At 41.4% G+C, this 23,948-nt stretch overlaps 1 protein-coding gene and 1 non-coding gene across 3 annotated transcripts; both read left to right on the top strand.

Annotated features, from left to right (window-relative positions):
• Positions 1-27: 27 nt before the first annotated feature.
• On the top strand, positions 28-23,821 carry PTCD3 (pentatricopeptide repeat domain 3). Of its 2 annotated transcripts, XM_085314699.1 has the most exons (24): positions 28-169; positions 1,373-1,422; positions 2,890-2,929; positions 4,374-4,419; positions 5,750-5,818; positions 7,176-7,280; positions 7,664-7,787; positions 9,046-9,164; positions 9,898-9,971; positions 10,445-10,532; positions 10,626-10,686; positions 10,979-11,061; positions 11,621-11,765; positions 12,838-12,888; positions 13,778-13,861; positions 16,032-16,060; positions 16,593-16,696; positions 17,958-18,036; positions 18,130-18,220; positions 18,729-18,814; positions 19,577-19,725; positions 20,589-20,630; positions 22,065-22,223; positions 22,975-23,821. In XM_085314699.1, exons 1-24 carry the CDS (start codon positions 66-68, stop codon positions 23,042-23,044), a joined length of 2,052 nt encoding a protein of 683 aa, XP_085170825.1. In that variant the 5' UTR covers positions 28-65; the 3' UTR covers positions 23,045-23,821. The 2 variants fall into 2 exon arrangements, with proteins under 2 accessions (XP_085170825.1, XP_085170826.1); XM_085314700.1 differs by lacking the exons at positions 19,577-19,725; positions 22,975-23,821 and having other exon boundaries at positions 22,065-22,155.
• LOC146590417 (small nucleolar RNA SNORD94) lies at positions 10,770-10,912 on the top strand. The gene has a single exon (XR_014897025.1). It is a non-coding gene; the product is annotated as a small nucleolar RNA SNORD94 (small nucleolar RNA).
• Positions 23,822-23,948: the final 127 nt, after the last annotated feature.

Here is a 23,948-nt window from a genome sequence, read left to right as displayed (position 1 = left end):
CGCCTCCCCCCCGCAGGCGCAGTGGCGCCGCCCCCCTTCCGGCGGGGCAGGGCGGGAGCGCCGAGATGGCGGCGCGGCGGCTGGGCGGCAGCTCGTGGCAGCAGATGAGGTTGCTGAGCGGGCGGTGGTGCCTGCGGGCAGGCAGCGCCGGGAAGCGGGAGCAGAACCGGTAAGGCTGGCCGCTCCCGAGCCCTGCTAGCGCGGGCCCGGCGGCGGCGGCGGCGCAGTAGAGGAAGGAGGTGGGGGAGGGGGAAATTGAGGCGTGACAGGCCGCGCAGGCGCAGTGGGGGCGGCGGCGCGCGCTGCGCAGGCGCAGTGGGGTCGCGGCGGCTGCCCGCGTGCGCGGCCGCTGCAGGGCGGGAAGGGCGGAGAGGCCGCTCGGGGGCGGGGGGAGGTGGATGAAATCTGCTCTTGAGGCGTTTGGCGGCTTTCAGCGCTGAATCTCAGGAAAGGACGTTGGGGGAGCGGTATGCCTTGAGAGAAAGCATCCTGCTGCTCCGGATGCTGCTTAGAGGCAAAACATCACTCCCACCTGAGGTAGCAAAATCATAAATTATAAGATAAATAGGTGCGAAATACAGGAAGAGTAATAAACATCGCATAACTTTAAACCTTACRGCTGTGAATATGCATTAGCTGCTTCTCCCATAGGGTCGAGATCAGCATTGAAGCATATGCTAACACTAGGGCTGTAGCAGACTTTATGCTACATGTGGTTTTAACCCTGGCTATGGTGACGTGTTGGATTACTCCGTGAGTAAAACTATATTTTAATATAAGCTTTAACGTATTTTAAAAGTGGTAAAAGTYGCCTAGTTGCAAGAGAGGCTTGGAGATGTGTCCTGGGAATCTGAACTGAGCGCAAAGCTGCCGCCTTGCTGCATGCAGCAGAAGCAAGTTTAAGCGAGTGTGCCTCTTASGGCAGTGGTCATGCCAGCGTGCTTTCCCAGCCCTGCAGAAAGCCAGACAAAGATGTGTCTAGTTTCACTACTCCCAACTCAGAGTCTTTGTTTGAACACTACACCTGTCTAAAATCTTTTAAGAAAAGCAGCTGCTTTCAACTGCCTTAAACTTCACTCTGCCTCTAAAAAGTAAAATTGATCGTTTTTCTGATCTATATTCAGGACTTTCTTTCTCAGATGCAGTRTTTTTTGAAAACTATGATACTCCCAAAATCTATAACGCTTTTCTTTATGTAGTATGATTTTTTTTCCTATAATCTTTTGTCTCTCTTTTAAGAGAAACATCAAATAGGAGTTTATAATAACAATACTCTGGAGCTGGTCACAGTGTAGTAGTTCCGTAACCTTTGCCTGTTAAGGTTTTGAGTTAATGTTACTGTTGTAAATTCAAAACTCTGATTGGTTTGTAGGTACTCTTCTAGTACTACAGCTCTAGAGAAGACGGTGGAAAACTCAAAAGGTATGATATTTTAATTCCTAGTTTCTTATGTGTTAATTTTTGTATCTCCACACAGCATAGCCTATGATGAGATAAAGAGGAAATAAAATGCCTTTTTTCCCTGCTTTTTGTGCAGAGATTTCCTGATTTGACTTGGTTACCCTCACCATCAGTTCTTTACTTAACTGTATGAGAAGATGTGATTCTATTCTTGTTCCGTCTAACCAGGTTTCTGCCATGCTGCCTTTTCTTGTGAGGATATCCTCCAGCAAATTAAGACTTCATCTCTGTCTCATCTAGTCTCACCTCACTAAACCTGTAACATCTCTTTTATAAGAATGACTGTACCAAATCAGACTAAAAATTCACCTAACCTAGTATTCTGTCACCCATAGCAGTGAGAAGCGGATGTCTGTCAAAGTGTAAAAATTGGGCATATGCGATGCTCTTTTAGCCCCAGCAGCTGACAGCCAAAATACTTACTGAGCTAGAGGTGTGTTTATGCATTTAGTAGCCTTGAATGAAGTTGTTTTGAGTTTTCCAGTTCTTTGAAGCTGTAAAAACTTTTGATAGCCACAACTTCTGGTAGCAAGGAGTTTCCCACCTTAACACATGATTCTTTCTTTCATTCTGTTGTTTCTGCTCCATATCCCATTCTGTAATTCTGTTGTAAGTTTTGTAGAAGAATAAACTGGGATATTTGGAGCAGTGCTGCAAATGGAAACAAGTTACTGCCAGTAAGTAACAGCTCATGGAAGCACCAATACAGAGGTGAAAGGAAAAGTACCATCTGTTCCTTTTAAGTGGTCTGTACTCTGTGGTGTGCATGCTGTAGACCTGTAGGGTTTCCCCTACCTCATGTCTTTATTTTAATTGTCACTATCCTCTGTGAATGGATTTACTGACTGGCTCTGCTGACAACTTCTAATTGCTTCTTTGCAGTGTCTTTTTTTTTTTTTTTTTTGGTGTAAAGCTGAGAAGACAGATGTTTGTGGCTGAAATAAATTAACTATTGGTGTCTCAGTGTAGAAACAGGAAGTTCAGAGAGTATTGCAGAAGTATTCAGGCAAGCTGAATTGGAAAAAAAAAAGCAGACAGAGGTGACAAACTTTGAACTAAGGAACTAAGAGTAGGAAAGGGAGGAAGTGCAAAAGATTTGGGCTCAAGCTGGAAGATCTGACAGTAAGGGTAACTGAAGGAACTTGGGTAGGTAAATGAGTATAGTTTCTTTGATGTAGAAAGGATTATTTGCCACAGACTCTGACCCTGTCTGGACACAGGACTGTCTTCTTCCTATTAGCCTTTTTTTTCCCCCCAATTAACATTGCAATAAATTGGGGCCTACATCAGACTTTGATTTTAAAATCTATGCTTAATAAATACTTTTAGCTGTATTATCTTAATTGAGGGATTTTCATGAAGTTGAGATAACATTTTCTTTAGATAGTCATTGGTTTCTAATAATGGTTTTAATACTGTTTCTTACAGTTACTCGAGAAGAAATTGTTATTCCACGAAGGAAGACCTGGTAAGCATTTGTTTATTATTAGAAAATATCTTGACCTGGAAAAAATTCATTGTCAGAAAGCTAAATGTAATCTATTTATGCATAAGACTGGAATGGGGATGTACCAAAACCAGTCCTGCATTGCTACCTGCTGCAAACAAGTTTTCTGTAAGGGCAAACAGATGTACTGTCGTGTTTATCTTGTTTGTAAATAGTATTTCACTTGAAAGTGTATTGCAGAATTGAAAAAGAAAATGCAAGTTGTTATAATTATGGATCTAGTGTCCCATTCATGGTTTTCCTTTTAATGGGAGTTCCAGGACTACTCTTTAACTCTTCCTTTCTGTGCAGTGTCTGCACACTTCACTCCTGACCTTTATTTTAAAAATAGTTTAGACACTGCAGTTTTAAGCATAATTCTGTTTCTTCATGAAACATTGCAATTACTAGAAATCTGTTAAAATGAGTTTGTTTGCCTGTCTACCTGTAGATATGGTTTGTTCAGCAAAATCAACTTGACCATTGACAGTCTGTTGAATAAAAACCTTCCTAGAAATAACGCAGTTAAACAAAAGTGATTTTGTTAGGATTGTCCTGATGTTCTAAAAAGCTTAGAATAAAATCCATAAAAATGATTTTACGGAAAAACTAAATTTGTAGCAAAATGGTATCTTTACGTAAACCCAAAATAAGATGACCTTCAGCCTGAAGCCTAAGCGTTTTCTCTTTCATTATTCTTGTTTTTACTCATTTACTGTCTGCCGGAACAGGACACTAATATATAGTGAATGTCAACTTGAGGAGAAATGTTAAATAACTACCTCCTAAAATACTGTGTTTTGTTTACCTTCATGTGTTCAGTTTCCAAATATATTCCATCCATATGAGGTGATTCAGTTGTCTGATTCTTCTCAGGCTATACAAATAACTTAAATTTATGCTCATTTTACCTCAGTGTTTAGTAGGATCTGACCACGGTTCTGTTTTTGTTATTAACAAAACTCCTGGTAACGTAGTAGCCTGCTATTTTGTTCACACGTTTTGACTACGCAAGGTGTCATATATTCTTTGTCTTTTTTTTTTCTCTTGGGTAAATGACTGTGTTCTCAAGACTTTCGGAGGCCTGTTTGCTGTTTGCCTGAAACACAACCAAAGTCTTAAGGATGTGCAGGCACAGGAGTCTGTCAAAATCTAGCTTTCATTTAAGACTTGAAGAGAGACTTACTACCTCTGTTAATAAGAGATAGGATAATCTTTAGGGACTCTGAGAGAATTCTTTCCTTTCCCTGCTCTTTATTCTTCCTTTGTTACTGTATAACAGAGGCAGTTGTGGTAACAAGAAGCATGCACATTTTCTGGGTTTTCCTCAACGTCTTAGTCAATCCCTTATTTGGTCTCCAGGAAATGTAACACACGAGGTTCAAAGTGTGCAACCCAATGCTAATCAAAGCTCCTTTATTTTTAGGGATAAGCTAGCGGTTCTTCAAGCATTGGCTTCTACTGTGAACAGGGTAAGCAGTTCTGTTAAGATCATGGAAATAGATTGAATTTTCCATCTCATGCCTTGGACTATCACTTGAAAGAATCTGATTTCTGCCTTGACCGTGAAGGAAAAATTGGATTTTAATCACACATTGTACAGGGTTTTCATTTTTGCTTAGTACTCTTTGCCTCGTTCTAATGCTAAACAAAAGCTGCAACTACTAGTGAAAAATGTAATACATTGCTAGGGTTTTTGCTGAAAACAAGAGTAAATTCCTTTACCAGTTCAATTTCCCAGTCCAGACTGCTTTTGCCCAATCTCAGTCTAGAACGCATGCCTTGAAGGAGCAGACAGGCTCTATTCTTGTCAGGCCATCAGCTGTAAATATGATGGTGCCATTCTTTAATACCAGACCGCTGATGGTGATAAGTCTGTGCCATGCTTATAGTTTGAATTTGTCTGTTGTGACTTCTGAGAGTAATGAAAAAAAAAATCTTTGTCTCAATTAACGTAATTTTAGCTTTCAAAGAATGCTAGTTTCCACTGGCCTTGGAACCTCAGAGTAATCAAAAATCTGCATAATTGTCAGTTACCAACGTCTTAAGTCCTCAAAACACAGTGGCTCATCCTTATTTTTAATACTATGATCGTCCTTATCTTTAACTAAAAACACCACTTCAGATCTTTATAATGACAATCAGAAACATCTCTGTATTGGGGCTAATAACTGTTAAAGGATGGTGGAAGAAGGTCTGAATATGCAGCATAGGTAAGAAAGATGGGATTCATGCTGTTCTACACAGAGCAGAGCAAACTCAGGATGTTATTTTGATCTGAAAGTTTCTCGTTCCCTCTGCTGTGATGTAAAATGACTCTTACGTACAGAGAAACAGAACTTGACCTTTTTAATTAGTATGGCATTTAAACCCCTTGAGAATTGAACTGTCACTAGCTTTCTGTTTTACAGTATTGCAGATCAATGTGCAGAAATGTCTGTCTGGGATTCTGGAAATTGAAACTGATCCCACAAGTTCCCTTCGCTCCCCCAAGGCTATGGTGGGTGGGAGCCCTATTTGCTTTGCAGGGCACACATTGCTGGTTATATTACAGTAAGGACCCTTTKGCAATCATTAGGTTAGCCTGCCTATGTATGTGTGTTTAAAGAAGATGCTCTTAAAGCTATTTCCAAAGAGACTAACAGCTTTTGAAAAAGTGTTTTGCTCTTTAAAAAGACATCAGCTTGTGGTTCTGATGGAACTGTTTATTGTGCCTTAAATTGCATGGGGCAGTGAGACAGGTGTTCAGCATGCCTTTATACACAACTTTAGCCTTTGAATCCTGGATTCTCCTTTCTGCAGGATCCTACTGCTGCTCATTATATGTTCCAGGATGATCCTTTCCTTATTCCCAGAAATACAGCCAATTCTGTAAGTATTTTCTTTCAAATCTTTGATAGCCTCTCTCCCCCCCCCCCCCCCCGCCCCACGTTGTGGAAACTCTAGCCTATTGTTGTTTTGTTTTAATTACAGAGTAAAATTAAATATCTATTCAGAAATTCTTTTATCTGTGTGATTCTTAACTCACAATGATTGTAAAGATTTTCTGGATACAAAAAAAATATACAAAATTATCCTGTTTTTCCTGCCCCTCTAGGGATCTGCCTACTGCCGCAGCTCTGTTAATGTTCTTGTGTGTTAGTGGCTTACCTCTTTGGTTATTCTGCTTCTCTGCATTCATAGTCCGTTAAAGAAATCCAACAGTAATTCTTTAGGTGGGGCTTTCAACATACTAAGGCTATTATTTATATACCTTGGATACAGAATGTGAAGGTATTATAGTGCAAGTGTTGAGATTTTATGCATGCAACTTACTAAATTTGCATGCAACTTACTAAATTTGACTCAAGTTTGTGAACTGGAATGCACAAGGTCACTACTTACATGTACGTTGCTACGTAGACTACATGTTGTTAGCTACCTGGTGTGAACAGGGTGCAGGAATTTTAATGTTATCACAGGACAGCTGTTTGGTAATTTAATAGTATTTAGATGAGAATAAAAAGAGAAAAAGAAAGAAATTTTGTCCTGATATTCTCTTTGTCTAAGGTTAAAGATCACGAAGCTGAGGCAGGAGAAAGCAGAACTGAAAAGGAGAGCAAGAAAGAAGTATTGTGGGTGACATTAATTAGAGCGTAGCAAGAAAAGACTAGGAACTGAGATGTATTATGGCAGATCAGTGACGTGGTTAAGAGAGAGGAGAACTTCAGCAGTTCTTTTGCAGGCTGGAGATGAATGAAGCTACTGAAAAATCTGAACAGAGTTGTCAAATATGAGGAGTTTTAAAAGAAATTGTGGAAGAGGGTCTGACCTAAGAACTTGAGGAAAAGGAGGGAATGAGAATTGGGTGATGCTGATGATACTCTTTAGAAGTGACGGACAGGAAGAGAAAATTCCTAATGCTGCACCTCTGAAGAGAAAAGCTTTTGAGCTTGCAGTAGTAGTGCAACATCTCAGATGCATGTCCGAGACTAAATTCAAGGGGTTCAGTTCTGTAACAGAGAAGTAAATTGCATTCTTGTTTAAAGAAATTGGCATAAATACTTGAATGTTTATCTGGAATATTGTCTTGTCCCTATATTCTTCCTAAAGGCCGAAGAGGAAGAATGAGTTAAATTTGATCTCAGAATGTTCATTCTTACAGAAGCCTTTTCCTCATTCTCAGCCTCATTCAACTTTAATTGAGAATTTCTTCATCAAACTGTTGTTTTCTCTCTTTCCTGTGCAGCGTCTGTTTTCATTGTCGAAGGAATCTGGGAGAAGAGCTGCCAAATACATTATAAAGGAGTTTCCTCAGTATTTTGACAAGACTGCTGCAGAGCCTAACATACCAGTAAGATTCTGCTTTTCATTTTCATCTTTTCATTTTCTGTGCTTTGGCGGGTAATTAGATGATTTGTAAGACTGGGCCCCAAACTAATGTAAAAGGATAATTTCGTTAACTGTTTTGCAGACAGTTATGAAAGAAGTGACATGTTTTTATGGTGTTTCTGAAGTGAACATTTTGGCTTAGGATTTTATCATCTCAGGCTCTTTATAAAAACAGGAGATCAGGATGTGTGTTCCTTTATCACTGAAGTGACTACTGTTGTTAGGCTAAGAGGTCAGGACATCATCCAAGTAGCGTATTATTGGGTGAAGAGTAAACACATTTGGCTAGTGTTACAGCTTCGAGAAGGCTCGAACATCTGCTTAACTTGTGCTCTTTGCTTTCAGTGTTTGATGCCTGAGAATCTTACGCCTCAAATTGAAGGAGTGAGTGAGGAAGCTCTGAAAGAGCGCATCCACCTCAGAAGAGTGAAAGCTTCTGTGGACCTCTTCGATCAGCTCCTACAAGCAGGTATGTGCTCAGCKTTGAGATTTTGAGCTGCAGCTCCACTTTTATTGAACCAAAAACCAGATTTGTTAGCTGGTATAGCCTAATGTGAGTTAGTGACTTTGAATTAGAACTGTAAAGGGGACCAGTGCATGGGCTAACACTCAGCTTGTGTGCTTGAATTTGTCTGTGAGGGCACCTAGTTTAACACATGCTGAGCAGTGGAATTCCTCTCTGCTCGGTATAACTACATCCATAGCATAAATGGAGASCAAGGCCTTGTACAGAGGCAATTTCACAATTATGTTGCTGGCTTTAGTGCTGCCTCTATTCTGGTAAAGTGGCTCTCCAGAATTAGTAGGCACTCCCTGTCCGTTGCTGGGCTGTCATGTCACTTTGGTAAAACGGAAAACAAAGAGTTTTGCTGATCAAGCAGTGAGTGGTATAGTGTTGATGTTTTTTCCTTCACAGTGGAAGAATTTGTGATAGGGCAAAGCAAGAGCTGCCAAGAGTGGATGCAGTATGGTTGAGTGAATATCCTGCCAGCGAAGGTCCTCAGGCAGTAACATATTGGCTGGTGTAAGCTACATCTATGCTGAGCGCTGCTGCTGTAAAGGAACRGCATAGCATACCAGCTAGTGCCCCTTCTGTGAACCTGCCCTCAGTAAACGAGTAAATGATTTTCTCCTTAATCTGCATCTTATCTCGGTCATGAGTGAATGAGGAGGAAGCAATAGAAAACTTAACTGTCAGAGCCTCTGAAGGAGGAGGATCRCTGGGAAGCTGAGACCTTCTCACATCCCCGTGCAGATGGAAGCAAGAAGATTCCATCAAATCATTCTCTTTACTTTTGGGGTTTAAATACATTTCATGGGAAAGTGAATCACCCGGTAGTCTTTACAACAGGTTGTATTCTGTGAGTAGTTATGAAAAGCACTTGAAATTTTAGTTGTTGACTTAGGCTTTGGTTATTTGTCACTCTTGGTTGCCAGCTGCCACTCACCTCTACCCTTGATCAGCAAAACTGCACACTTTCCAGTTGTCTARGTGGCATCAGTGGAAAATGGGTAGCCTAGTTCAGTGTTAAAAATGCCTTCTAATGTGACTGGGTTTCTGAAAGTGTTGATTTCACATGCAGTTTTATAGATTTGTTAGAGAAACCTTTGTGTCAGAAGAGAGCAAAGTGGCATAATTTGGTGTCCAAAAGTGTGAAGGCATGCTGTGGAATTAGTAACATATTCTTTACTTTCTGCAACTGTTGTGCATTCTCATTTTCTTATAGGTAGCCCTGTATCTTTGGAGACCACAAACAGCCTTCTAGATTTGTTATGCTTCTGTGGAGATGGAGAATGTGCTCAGGAAGAACAGCAAGAACAAAAAGGAGATTTGGAAGAACCAGAGGTATGAAAAACCTATTCTATTATTTCTGTCCTCAGTAGTGCAGTGCTGTGGCTACCTGGAAGATAGGGTGAGAGGGGTCAGATGTTATATCTTGAAGGGATGTTAATTACAATTAGGAGAGTCCTGTGTCTGATCTGCTAGCAAACATAGTTTCTCTAACTGGAACTGGTTCCCAACTGGAACCCTGCCAGTTCTGCTGAACTGTGTTTAGGTAGCTGTTTCCCACTGGTAACATATTTTTGTTGTTCACCTGCAAAGAGGACTTCTAGTACTGCTGGTGTAGTTCAGCTAGTTTATTTTTGTCCTGCCTGAACCCTAATAACTGAGTTTAATGAGGGTGAAGGGTTCCCTGTGTGACCTTGGAATATAAGTTGATCAAGCAGAGCAGTAGGTATCTTACACAATACCTCCTTCCCCCTCATCAATTTACTATGGGATAGTTTTTTAGATCATGTGATATAACCCAATGATTTCCACTTATTCTACAAAAAATCAAGCATGTATAATTCGTCTTGTTAGTATGTTTAGTAAACAGTGTATATTTAAGCAGTTTTCTTACCTAATTTTTGCTTCCTGAACATTGTAATAGAAATCATTTTAACACAACTCATACAAAACTGCCTTTGGTAGCATGTAAATTGCTGCTGAACTTCTGTATTGGCAAATCACATCATTTGCTGTTGAATCGTAACTTTGAGTTCTGAGAAGCTTATTTCCGCAAAAATCTTTTCAGGAGAATACTTCAGAGCAGAGAAGTCCCAGGAGGCAGTTCCAAAAATCTTTGAATTCATCTGGCTTTAGATGGAGGTATAGAAAATGTTTCTGATATTCCTATATTCAGTGGGCTGTGCCCATGCGTTGTTACTATAAAACAGATTTAATGACTTTTTGGCAACCTACAAATGAAAAACTTTCTAGAGGAGATGCAGATCCCTCTATAGCAAACTTCATAGATRACAAGCTTACTTTTCTTACTTCTTGGAAGTATTCCATGCTACTCAAAAACATTTTTTTCTTTGTATTGAATTTGCAAAATAAACTGACATACTTACACATACTACTTGTTAAAAAAAAAATGTATTTGCTAATCTTTTAAAGTGGTGATGGAAATCCAGTAAATGATTACAGAATCACTCAGTATGTCAGGAGTAATTAATATATTTGAATGTCAGTTCAGCCCTTAGGAGTATAGCCCATTACTGTGTTCTGTATGTTGAATTCTTTTCCTAAAGGTTTCTCTTACTGATTTTTTTGACATGCGTACTGTTTCTTGATTCTAGGGAGAACAACAATGCTGAAAGGATATTTAAGATAATGCCAGAGAAGAATGCACACTCCTATTGCACAATGATCCGTGGGATGGTGAAGGTAAAATTATCCTTCAAGGTTGGGAGGCCTTTTTCAGCTTGTGAAATCTTACGTAGAGATTTGTCAGTGTTCTTGTTCATTTATTTTTTCCAGCATGGGGCTCCTGCGAAAGCATATGACATGTACACAGACTTGCTGAATGACAGGCATAAGGGTAAGTGTCTCTTGGGTTTGATTTGTGGTCTTCTAAGTAGCAGAAGCTACTTAGCAGAAGTGGGGTACATATGTATTCATTTCATGGCAATGATGATTGGCGCAGGGGTACGGACCTCAGCTAGATCATGGGAGCTGAATGCAAACTGCTTATTTCAGTGCAGCTGGCATGTGGCTGGCTCACTGGAAACATGTTTGCATGAGAATCTCGCCAGAAACTGAGCCATGTTAAAATAGACTGTTTTCTGCGGAATATAGTTATCAATTAAAATGGCTTATCTTACATTTTCCAGCTGATGTGCATACTTTCAATGCACTGATTAGGGCAGTCCCATATCTGAAGGAGAAGTTCGCAGAAAGATGGGAATTAGTCAAGGTAAGGAGGTGGAGGGTGGAAGTTTGCAGCTATTACAAGACTAATGCTAAAAACAAGAGCTTCCTCAAAGGTATTAGTTTAAATAACTGCAAAATCAGACCTGTGCCCATGCAAAATAATGTGCCTTTTAAAGAACACAGCTGATCCAAGAACTGCCCAGTCAGAACGTGACTGGGAAATYAGGTGGGGAGGTGAAGAAAATGTTTTTAGATAAAAATTCTTCTCTGAATTGTAACTAAAGGTGTGATGGAAGTGGAATTTTGGGGASAGCATTAGAGTTTTCAGTTCTAATGAGATAACATCAGGGAAGAAAATTGATTAATTTAAAAATCTTCTTGATATGCTAGATATGAATCTTTAGTATCTGCTGAAGTGATTTAATTGTGTAGTCCCATTTCTTGGCAAGCTTAATTAAAGATGAGATAGTACTGCCTTTAGTAAATGATCAATTGAGGCACAGTCATTTACTTATAGGGGAAGAGAAGCCTGAGRTTGGGGAAATGCTGTGGTTTGAAACATGTGAAGTACTAAGGGTTTGGGATATTTTTCTTTATTTAAGGAMTTCCTGAATCACATGGTTCAACAGGAAGTGCAACCAAATGTACTAACTTTTAATGCTGTACTGAAGACTCTGAGAAGATGTGGTGGCATCGGCAGAAGTGCGTCTTTATYGGTAATAAAGGAAATGAATGCACTTGATATAGGTAAGAGAAACAGAATGGCTGTTAYATTCCGGTGCCAATTCCAGAATAGCTAATTTAAGAGAGTTCAGCAACAAACACAGTGACTCCTAGTTCTAGGGAAGAAATATAAGCATTTGTCTCTGTGTTCTTGGCTTTACTATTTGCCTCCTGTTGTGAGAGAATGGAAGGATGAAAGCTGTAGTAACTTAGCTAGGTGCCACTGAATTTCAAATTSAATCAGTCTTCAGAATCTTCATTCAGTGTTTATTACTAATTATAATACAGGGGGTGCATTTAACCACTTAAATAATGAAGCATTTTGACACTAAAAACGCTCTTTAAGTTTTATGGATACCACCTTGAAATCTGTGGTATTAAGGCTCTTTAGTCTTAAGTTATGAGTTTGCATATCGTTATATTGTTACCTCTAATTACATCTGACTATTCAAGGGCAAATGTGTGTATACAGTGGGGGCGTAGGTCCTAGCCTSTCTTTTCTCAGCTGGGTTCTTCTGTGTTGCTGTAGCAGAAATAGCGAATAATGTGAATATAAAATTGCAGCAGGAGCTGAGTCAGCTAGCTTCCTGTAAATCAGGGAGATTTAGTTCACAAGCTACTGAATTGAGTTCAGGGTTATACATCTACATCTGTACAGAAAAAAAAAAAGTTGCTTTAAGTGATGATTTTGATGATAACAACTGTCTGTTTGCAGAGATAGGGAATATATGCACAATTGATTTTATGTGTTGTAGAGAATGTTTTGTCCTAGTAAAATGCTTGCTGATATACTAGAGGTCTGTTCATGAGCAGAGTGGAAAACTAGTTATGAAATACTTATGCTGTTAATTAAAGTGCAGGAGCCTGGCTGCTTGCCTCATAGCAATATGATATCCCAGCTGATGGTCCACCCTCAGGAGTCATCTCTCCCAGTYATAATGTGTGTGTGAGGTCTAGTCCTGCAATTGGGTGGAAGCTGAGAGAGCTGGTAGAATAAATTATGCACTTGTGTAACTGGAAGAGGTGAAGCATGAAGAGATCAGGCTTAAAGTTCAGCCAAGTATGTCAAAGTAACTTCAGTGTTTTTACTTTTCAGAGCCTAGCCTTGCAACRTATGAGCATCTTCTCTATATATTTTATAGAGCTGGTATGTACAATATGAAGCTGTCTGTGAATGTATCCTATCTGACTTCTGTTTTAAGTATTTCCTAAACGTTATGAGTTGATACATGTGTTGATACAGAAAGCAGTTGATACATGACTTAAAAGAAAACTTAGGTGTGCAGTCCCAATCTGTGCTGACTGATTCTACTTGAGTGAAGAAAAAACTGCAGAAGATCTTAACCTGTTATAGGGAAAGCCCTTGTGCTTTGAGGACTGGAAAGAAAGCCTGTTTCCTTTCCATTTGTGGCCTCAGATTGATAAAACTGAAGAGCAAATGCTGCACAAGTCTGACTGTTACACTTGTGRTTTCATAGCCTGTCCCACTCACAGGAAAGAAACTGTGTAGAGATTCTGCTTCTTGGGGAACTGTTCTGTGATTTGGAGCCATCTTGAAATACAGTTGTGAGGAAGGGTGGGAGCCCAAATGTTATGAGTCCATTAGCCAGAAATACTTGAGCATAGGAGCAAAATAGACACCGTAGTCGTAACTGTGGTCCTTGTGCTATAACACATGTGAAGGAGTTGCTCTGGAGTCTCATTTTGCTTTTTATAAATCTTACTGCTTTTTCCAGTGCCACCTCCTAATAGACAAGTGTCCTGGCCTGTTGGGTTCCTAGCTGGAATGTGCTCGAGTATTTCTGAATCCGTCCTGTCATGGTGTAAAAATCTGGCAATAGTAGGGCAGCTTTTAGTGCTAATAAAATGGCAGCTGGATTTGAGCACTACGAGTAGGGACAGAGAGGGGAGAGTCTTGACACCCGTTTGCAGCGCTTGCTCCAGTTTCTGTAGTATATTTGCAAGCTGGGGTTCTTTACTGAACGAAGCACATAGTACAACTGAGATGTGATGTCGCTTGTCTGTTTGTCCCACAGTTGAGCTTCGCCCATCAACCATCATTACTGAGGTACTAGAAGAAGTTGAAAAGARGAGTTTCACTCCCCAGGACCCAGATGACGGTACTGACAACCTCCTTGTTTTTAAGCATAGATGAAAAAGTTACTTAGGAAATTTCAAGTGGTTCTRCCAGCCTGCAGCTTGCTTATATTGGCACCTTCTGATAATTCTGGAGACAAAGAGCCAGTGCCTGGAAGGTGTGCTATGCATAGGCACGTGAGCTTCTGTGTGGGAAGTATGAGTGGTTGCAACGTGGATAAGTGTTACGTGCAGTAAAAAACATGAGGGTGTTCATGAGACTATTTCAAGGAAAAGCATCTGCTAGCAGCTTCAGTGAAATGATACATTTCTGATGAAGAGATAGAAAGAGCTAGGACATTAAGGTGCATCATACTGCTAATCCTTTTCAGAAAATTACATGAAATGAAACTTTATGGAAAGCATTCCAAAAATCGATCTTGAATCTGTAGAAAAGGTAGATTCTGAGTATCTCACATATCTCATTGGCTCTTGCTCCCTTGTGTACGTAGACTCTTTGCCCTAGGACATACCTAAGCCTTTTTTACATATAGAAGTTGCTGCAGCTTCAGTCAGAAGGCAAGTCTGGCAAAGAGGGTCCACAGCTGTGCTGTGTGCAACGTGTTGTTTAACAGAGTGCCTGAAGGCACTCTAGCTGCTGATAGATTTGTGTATGATAGGATGAACAAGCTGTTACAGTACATGTTTCAGGAAACAAGTGAAGAGTTAATTTGCTGTTTGGCCATTTAAAGGACAAGTGTAGAGTAAGAGATGTTATGTTTAAGTAGCACATTAGATTATCCTTATTTTTGTTGTCCTTCAGAAGGACCCTGAAAGTAGTTAGACTGCTGCACACCTCTTTTGTTTGCTTCTRTTTTGCTCTGCTTGTTAGTACTGTTTCTTGCTCTAAACTACTGCCAGAAATGCAGACAATGATGATACATGTTCTGCTCCTTCAAGTTCTTTACAGAARTATCACTGTTCAGCAAAGGCAGTGATGATGGGCACATGGATACAGACCTTGCCTAAATCATGGAAACTAAATGAAGTTTTCCACACAATGCAAGAGAGAGAGAGAGATTGCTCACATAAGACCAGATCTGAGCAATTTTGTCTAAACAAGATGTATATGTACACATTCTCTGCTCTCCCCCAAAGTGGGATCCTTCTCATGCTCTTTGATGACTTTGATGTTGCTGAATTCAGCTTAACACTTTGAAAAAAAAATGAGGCTTATTTTTCCTTAGTGTGTTGTCGTTAGCTGGATGTGATCTGACTCTTGCCTTCAGAAACCTCTGTTCTCTGCAGGGCCTTTCCTTGCCTCAGAGGATTCTGTTATCTGTAGCTGAGGTACACACTAAACATTAGAATAACACAGTAATGTCTTTTTAGGTTAAAGAATTAAGTCTTTCAAGGTGTATGTGTATTGGGCATAGAGATTTAAAGTAAATTGCCTTACAGGCATTTCCTCCAATTTGCTACCCACAGAGAGTCRTTGCTTCAGTCTCTGATAGCATCTAGTGTTTCCTTTAAAAATATTTTAAAAATCCTCCAAAATTCTTGCAGCACAAATAAAATGAGCTCTAGAGCAGATAGGTTTTTTTTATGTGCATCCTGCTCCCCTGCGGCTTGCTTTGCCAGTTGCCTCATCAGGGAGCATCAGTCCCGTTGCTATTTTGAAATGCCAGTTACAGAGACCAGAGGAAAAGCCTCATGAAATGGGAAGGAGGCATCTGTTTCAGGGGGCAATTGTACATTCTTGGACAGCTCTGGGATGTACTGAACAGTCTGTCTGTCTGTCTGAATACAGATACCTGTCTTTGTTGCTTGTATTTTCTTTTCGTAGAGTTAATGGAGAAAAGGAGCAAGGTGGCTGCCCTTTTTAACCTAGTGATTTAAAAAGATACGCTCTCTTGAGTCAAACAAGTGGATGTAGCTTTTGTAAAACAGCCTAAACTCAAACACATCATGTGTTTAAATCTGTTTCCAAAAGCACAGCAATATTAATTGCCTCCAGAACACTCGCTAGCAAAACTCATACCATGCCAAAGTCTCTAAATATAGAATCAAGATCCCTGCTACATTGTCAGCTTAGCTACCAGTCTGCTTTCTAACTGAATGTGTCTTGTCTGTCCCCTAGCAGGATGGGTTAATGAGCTGCTATATGTCTCATTTAAAGCTGAAAACTAACAGACTGCACTGTTTCCCTTTCAGCCAACTTTTTTGCCACTGCTATGCAAGTGGTAAGTACCCGTTGCCTGCAATCAGAATGAATTATTCCTTTGAGTCCTCCATATATTTTGGAATTGCCTGTGAATTTTTCAACCTGTCATAGAAAGTTCAGCTCTCAGTTTCTTTTCCTATTTCACCGACCTTGGTCACCTCCTGTAACTTCTCTCCCTTAGTCTGCTGTCCTTTCCTTGATTCCTGTTAAACTGCTAACCTGTGTGTCTGCAATTTGTGCATCTCAGACAGCTGCACAAGTCCCCATCTTTTTTGCCCTGTCGTCTACTTGCCAGTCACATGCAATTTGTCTGATACTCTCTGTTGCCAAGGCTGTCTGTTGAGGTTAGAGGGCAGCTTTTAATTTTGCCCATTGGGACAATCACACATTTATGTCTCAACTAAAGAAAATGCCTAATCAGTCGTTGCACTGAATTGCACGCTGTTGTTAAAACTGTTTGCTTTCAGCTTCACGTGTTTGTGAAACCGTATCTAAGAAGGATGATTATGTGTTAAATTTGGTGGCTTTAAAATCTGACTGGTTTATTCCAGTGCTACGATCTTAAGGATATCAAGCTCGCCTATAGGTTAAATAAGATAATGGAGAAGGGAGACAACTGGAAATTCTTAGACATGGATCGACTAAATGCCTATTGGTAAGTGCAGTGCAGCTTACATTCAGCATCTGTGTATTGTTGTCCATTTGAATACAAACTAGGAGTTGAACGTTGTGCAGTGGGTGCTTTGTTGAACATCAGCTAGCTGCTGTATGTGCAATTTAGAAATTAGATGACATAGTCCTTCTCAAGAACAGTCATGGCCTTTCCCAAACTGAAATGAGGTGTCTTGGAGTGTGTGGAATTAGGTGAAGTTCATAAATCTGAGAAGGCTGAGTGTGTAAAACAAATCGTAGATTACCATCAAACTGAGCATTTAAAGTTATGCCTCTTCAGAGGTTCCTCTTGCATTGTAAGAAAGTGTTCTCTTGCTGCCAAGAGAGCAAGGAAGGAACAGAAGTCTGTAACCCAGCCCTTTCGTTGCCTCAGTCTAGCTTAATCCTCATCCAGTCCGTGGTATTTTCCACAACCCTTTTGTCCATTTAGTCTTGCGTCCTAACCTTTCATCCTGAAGTAGAATACAGGCCGAACCTGGCTGTCTGCATGGTGCTTGCAGGACAGCAGATGTATTTAGGCACCAAACTCCAAGTAATTCCACCGTGTGACGAGGCAATCAAGCCRTCTGAAGCATCTTTACCAATGTTAGTAAATACTGCAGTCACAGAGCATAATTAAGTGCTTGGACTGGTACTGATCTGATTGGAAGAAAAGCCTATTAGAGCAGTGGAACTAGAGGTGCTCTAATAAATTCATGGGAAAATAGTATCATCAAAATAATACGCAGTTTGAGGTGGGGTGATTCATATGATCTGACTTCATCTCACAAATAAATAAGGCAAATTAATTTATATATATATATATATATATATATATGTATGTATGTATAAAGTTGTTTTTCCTATTCCATTTATTGGCTTAAGATCCTAAGCTTGTGTTGTGAACTTGGGCAAGTAACTGGGTTAATTCAGTTCACTTCAATTCTTACTTAACCTGCAGTTGAGTTTGAGAGGGGTTCAGATACCTCAGGCCCAGTGTCAGGCAGAGAGATTGTGTTTTGTAGAAACTGTAGAAGGCTGTGGCCTACTTCTGACTCGGTCCTGCCAGTTGCCTAATGTTAGCAGTAAGTTTTTTTTCATCAAAAATACTGCTGCTTTTTTGATTCTATTAGATACTGCAGTTTTACAGTGGGGTTTCCCTGACCTGCAGTACTAACCTGATCAGAACACTGATTTGCTGGTGTTCCTGTATGGTTCAGGTGATCCAATTGTATCTAGTAATTAGTACTTTTTGTCCTCTGTAGGTCAAAATTTTTTTCACTGCTGTGTATGATGGAACAAATCGATGTAGTCTTGAAATGGTACAAAGAAATGACCCCTTCGGTAAGCGTGTCTTAGTGTAAGCATGCTTTAAAGCTCTAGTACGGAGAAGTGGTACGTTTATAGTAGACTAAAGTCACTGTCTTCCTTCATCAGATCTTCTATCCAAGTTCTAGAAATATGTTTGACCTCCTTCAAGCACTGGATGCAGCCAACCACTTGGAAATGATCCCTTCAGTGTGGGAAGGTCAGTGATAGCCATGTGGCTACCTAGGCAATTTGCYTGATAGAAGTGACGGTGAATGTGAAGTGGGAGGGAGGTGGAAGCAACGCTTGTYGTTGGATTTGGGACAACATAGATAACTGTGCTTCAGTCTTCAAAATGTGMACCTGCCACTGGAAGCTTCCCATTACCACCTCGGAGTCACTGTGATAAGATGTTTTGGYGTGAGGGACATTATTCTGTAGTGCAGTGGTGGAGCTGTTGTACTAKAGAAAGGCAGAATTGACATTTTTGCTGGAAGTACAGACTGTCAGATCACAGCCATGTCATATTTGATACTTACCTCTTGGAAAACGTGAGTGCTTACCAGAGAGTAAGGTACTACTGGATTAGTACCTTCAKCAGCAGCCCAGGCTTAATTCACTAAAATTCATTGCCTACTTTTGGCACCTTCAGGAGGGAAGACAAGTATGTAGCTAAAGGCTTCAGCATGCAGAAAGTATCCTGCTCACTGCTGTCTTTCTCTAAGCAGATATCAAACAGTTGGGATTTAATAGGAAACAAGATCTGCTGGAGGAGCTTTTGTCTTTGATGAGCAGGGAGCAGCACCCTGAAGAGGTAAGGARGCCCAGTGAGAAGAGAGTAGAGCATTCTGCATTTCTGAGTATGGCATACACACCGTGTTTAGGTGCTGTGGTGTTGTCCCTGGTTACTTTTCCGGTGTTCTTCCAATTGGTGTGCATATGCCAGTACAGATACACAAGTTTACGTGAGCCCATGCGGGTCTGCTCTTTATCGTCTTCAATTGATAGAGAAACCTCAAATTAACACAAGAAGAGAATTCCTTACAAACCAGGAGTTTGAGAAAGAATCCAGCCCAGCCASAAGGGCTGTTCAGCCAGAGTTTAGCACATCCTTGGGAATGCAGAGTGCAAAATTCAGGGATTTTGCCACAAATGTCATTGCAGTAACTGACAAACTGAGAAGAGTTAAAGGCTYGTCCTTGACCTTGCAGAGGTCTCTSACTGCAGCGTTCCCACCAAAGCTGTCTGGAAGCTTGCCTAGCAGGGACAGTCCTCCTGCCAGAGGAGGGAGACTTTTCTGCCAGGAGTAACCACTGTTARTTCACAAATTTAAATCATGCAAAGGCATAAGTTTACCTATTCCAAAGGCATAAGAGGAGCCTGCGGCAAAGGTATCGCTGGTAGTATTCCTTCTTGGTTTGGCCGATGATAAACACATAYGCAAACTAACCGGTGCAGATCCTGCCGGCGGCACTTACCAGGCCTGTAGTGTCAGCAGGAGGATGTTGGAGGAATTTCATTGAAAAGGGTACTTTGATTCTAGAAGTTTTGGCATTAATAGCKTAATCTTTTACAGACTCAGCTGGCATTTGCCAAATGTGCTGAAGATATTAAAGCTGCCCTTGAGCAATCTGGAAGGGACCAGGCCCTGTTAGAGTGGACAGGCAGTGCCCTGGGCCATGTCGTCATGTTGTTCTCCAGGGCGGGGAGAACCCAGGATGCTTGGTATGCCTGTGGCTTTCATGAGCTCTTATCTTGCTAACACTGTAATTCAAGTCTTAATCACGAAAATTTRAAGCTAATGAGTGATTTGTTTGGGATGCTAGTGCAGACAGGAGCAGGGAATAAATCCTGCTGGGAATGTAATAGGAAGGGGTTCTTAATTTTGCTGTTCATTCTCAGCTCAAGTTACAGCTGCCTGTTGTATAAAATGGTTTAGAAGTAAATGTAGCAACTGGCTTAGAGCATCAGCCAAACCTGCTTTGGACAAAGCAGGGCTGGATGATCACTTTAAGTGCTGCTGATTTCCTAGAACTTCCTAATTTCTAATTTTTGGAACTTCAGTTCTCAAAAATTGAAACTCCTTAAGAGTTTAATTAGAGTTTAATTAAACTTTGATTAGTTAATATTAATTAATGCTATAAAGAAAAAATTTTTAGAACTCTGTAGAATTTAGAAKCTAGACTTTTCTGTCCTACATGCTTTCAATTCAGAATACTAATTGAAATACCCARCCCTCAATTCTAGGTTGTGAGACATTTTCCATTAAATACAGATAACCTCTTTATGATGATTCATTTGGAACAAAGAAGTGGCAAGTACCTCCCTAAAAATATGAGAGATTTTAAATTAAAGTTGTCACCAACTGCACCTTTTAATTTTGCTGTAATAGAAACTACTGACTAGCTTAGCACAATGTCTTAACAGATGTACACTGCATCTGGGAGAATATGGGTAGCAAGGGATCTGTTCCAAATCTGTGGGAAGATCGCCTCATTAAATAGAGTTTGCAGGTGTTCCAGCAAGGGTTTATCCAAGAGATTTAATTCTTGCTTTTTTTTTCTTTCTTTTTTTTCCCTATTGAACAGGAACATGATGGAGCATTTCCAGCAGATCAATAGGATCCCCACGTGAGTACATTCACTGACTTCACATACTGAGTAAGCARTAAGTCGTCCTTATCTTACTGTTATGTCCTGAGTGCACATATGTATGTGTTTGTCCCTGTGAGCAGAGGGTGTTTATCAACTGATAGATACTAATATTCTGAGATCTTTGTGTCCCAGACATGATGAAGATGCAAAGGATGGCTTAAGTGGTTGATCCTTGGGATGCCATTGAAAGAAACTCTGGAACATGGACAAAACATGCCACTGATTAACTCTGTAACAGATATCAGTCTAAACGGCACCCTTGGGCATATGTGTTCACCCCTTGTGCTCAAAAAAAAAATAATATGCTATTAACCAAGCGTAGGTGCTTCAGAAATACCTGGATTTCTGAAGATGAGTTTATCAAGTTAAATCCTAAACTGTGCATGCCACCTTCTCAGACTACAAGAATTACCTGGTCTCCAGATTTTTCCAGGGAGGGGAAAAACCATATTTAAAGTAGAAAACAATTTCTATGCAAGAGGAACATATCTAAAAACAAACTGTTTGGTACTTATGTAGCTGAATGTGGTGTCAGAGACGGGTGTTACCAAGGCACATTAGTTCTGTGTGGCTGACTCCACCGCTATAGACGTATGGTACTGAAGGCAGCTCCTTAATGGTACCTTGTGCTTGGCCGTGTTGGCAGACTTCTGTTAGTGTGGCCCAAGGAAATGTTGACGCTGCCAAGCCGTGTCAGAGCCCCATCTCAATTTGAAGAACAGAGAAAGGAGGAGAATCCTCTTTCTGAAATCTCAGCGTAGCTGATGGTCTGTGGCTGCCATGGGGTACGGATGTGAGGGAAAAGGAGTGATGAGGATACCTCATCAGAAGGCTCTTCTGGTTGAAAAGTCCCCTGCTTTCCCGTTCTCTGACATGCTTCTTGCGACAAATGCTGGTTTCCCTCCCTGAGGGCAAAACCGGCATCTCCTGCAGCTGTCACAGCACGTTGACATGAAATGGAGCTGGCAGAGCAGAGCCAGCTGTCACCTCCCGGTGCCCAGACAGCGCAGCAGCCTCTGGCAGCGACATGCCTGCTTGGATTTAAAGGCACTGCCCTCATGTTGTCCTTYTACTTCTCCCAGACCCATAAAAGAAGGGCAGGGCCTCATGTGGGCACTGCACAGAAGGGAAGGTTATTTAGGCTGGTGCAAAGGTAAGCTCCTTACTCTGAGCAGTGCTCTGTCTCTGTGCRAGGGAGCAGAGGTATTGCGTTTGGTTAGAGTCGAGTTCCCAYGTCTGTCTGTAGCGAAGGCTGAGGTAGAATTCCCAGCAGCTCTGGTATGAGCAGAACTGGGCTGATTCTGAGTGATCTGAAAATCTGTCACTACCTTTCCCTCTCAGAAGCACCTGCTGGAAGCTAATGGCCGGCCTGCTTGGGTGGGAACAGTGATGCTTGCTTTTCTCTTGCAGTGACCAAGTGATGGATGAGTTCTTGAACTGTGCCAAACAAACCAACTGCCCAGATGAGGCAATTAAGCTGGTAAAGCTGGCCGCCTCCTTTGGTCTTCCTTCAGCTCTGAAGCTTAAAAGCAGAACAGAGGAGGAATTTGAACTCTCTGAAATGCAGAAGTAAGTTGGAGTACTTAATGGTACTGTTTGAGRGGGTGTTGCAGACAGGGTGCTGGATGATAGTTCCTTTGCTAAGGCTTTTCTGCCAGGAATGAAAGTGGCTTTCCATATGATGCACATCTGTAAAATGCTGCACCTCTGTGTTGATARTCACTCTGGTTCAGTTCACTTGCAAAAACCCCCTCCATGTTTGATCCCACACTGGGAGGRAAGGTAACCTTCCATTTTGGTATTAGTTATATCCAGCACTCAGATTTGACACCRCTTTTCTTTCTCTGAATGTTTTGCTCCTTGTGTTTGGCTGATTCAAAGAAAGATAGTGTGTATTTTGTGCTAGGAAGAGCAGGGAAGTGGTATAGGATGGTTTGCAGGTTCTGAGGATCGGGGTGAACCGTCAGTACATTGGCCCAGTCTGTTGCTGAGCTGATGCAGTCATACTGCAGACCGTGGGCCACTGTGGGCCACAGCCTTGRGGGACCACAGTTTGGGAGCCACTTGTCTGGTCCAGGGGAGAAGTTCCAGCAATCTTGACAATTGGCCCACCGATTTCTGGGCAACTGCAGTAGTCTGGTTTTTGGAGAGGAGATGGACGTACTCCRTCAAATGCTGGGAGAACCTGTCCTTCAAGAACGGTAGGCATCAGGCAGTTCCTRACATTCTCTTTGGGGAGGTCTGCCCTGTGTTTTGGATAACTTGTTTCAAGCAAAAGGTTGCAACAGGTTCCCTGATCTTTATTGTTTTACGTCTACAGGAAGGCACTGGAGAGTATCCAGTCAGACAGCGACAGCAGTGATAGCGACAGCGATAGTGACCGTGATTAGCTGTCCCTCCTGCCTTCCCGTTGGAAAAATTGGGAGCAGCTACTGCTCTGACKCCAGGGTGCCGCTTTGTGAAGCGCAGTGGATTGCTTTGGAGAGATGCTGCCGCTCTGTTTCCTACCTGTGCACTGCACGCCATTACGATGTGGGAACTATTTGGCAAGAGTACGACATCCTCATCAGAGCAAGCTGGGAGCTGTATTGGGTCATGTCCTCACAAACTTCCAACACAAGGGTGGGACATGCCAGCGCAGGGTCTTCTGAATCACTGCCTGCAAGAACTAGCTGCTGCTGAGCAGCTGAGGCCTGTTGAAGAGCTGGCAGAAGGCCTGGGGAGCTCCTGTGCAGAGTGCTGCTTTCCAGAGGCTGCAAGTGCTTGACAGCTTGGGCATGATCACAATTCCTGTGGCTTAAACCTGCTCTGGATTGAATTCCTTCCCTGCTGTCAAGCTTTCATGAACTGCTCAAGTATAAACTTACTTACTCTGTACATAAAACTCTGCAAGTAACGTAGTATTAATCACCTGWGGTGTTCTTCCTTGGTTGACCCAGAACACCACCACCTTCTGGGAGTTTTGGAACAGGCTTTGGCCTGTAGAGTTTAATTTCATTAGCCTCTGTACAGCTGGAAACTGTATCTCCTAAGGTCTGACATTAAAACACAGTTAATTTCTTAGCTAAAACTATTGATTATAGAAAGTCTTGCTGCTGGTCTGTGAGAGGATACATAAAGTTCATGCAGAGTGTGCCAATAAATAYACTGAGGGGACTGAAGGAACACAGCTGCCTGCCCTGCTCCTTTTTCYGCTTTGTAGTTAACTAGCCCTTAAAGCAGCGTTCTGCCCCTGCTCTGAGCTTGTCAGAGACTCTTGAAGGTTTTCTGAGGTAGTTTAGCTAGAAGTGCCAG

This window comes from Rhea americana, unplaced genomic scaffold, assembly GCF_003343005.1.
Source record: "Rhea americana isolate MKP2758 unplaced genomic scaffold, rheAme1 scaffold_41, whole genome shotgun sequence".
Lineage (NCBI taxonomy): Eukaryota > Metazoa > Chordata > Aves > Rheiformes > Rheidae > Rhea > Rhea americana.
This window is presented reverse-complemented; position numbering and strand designations above follow the sequence as displayed.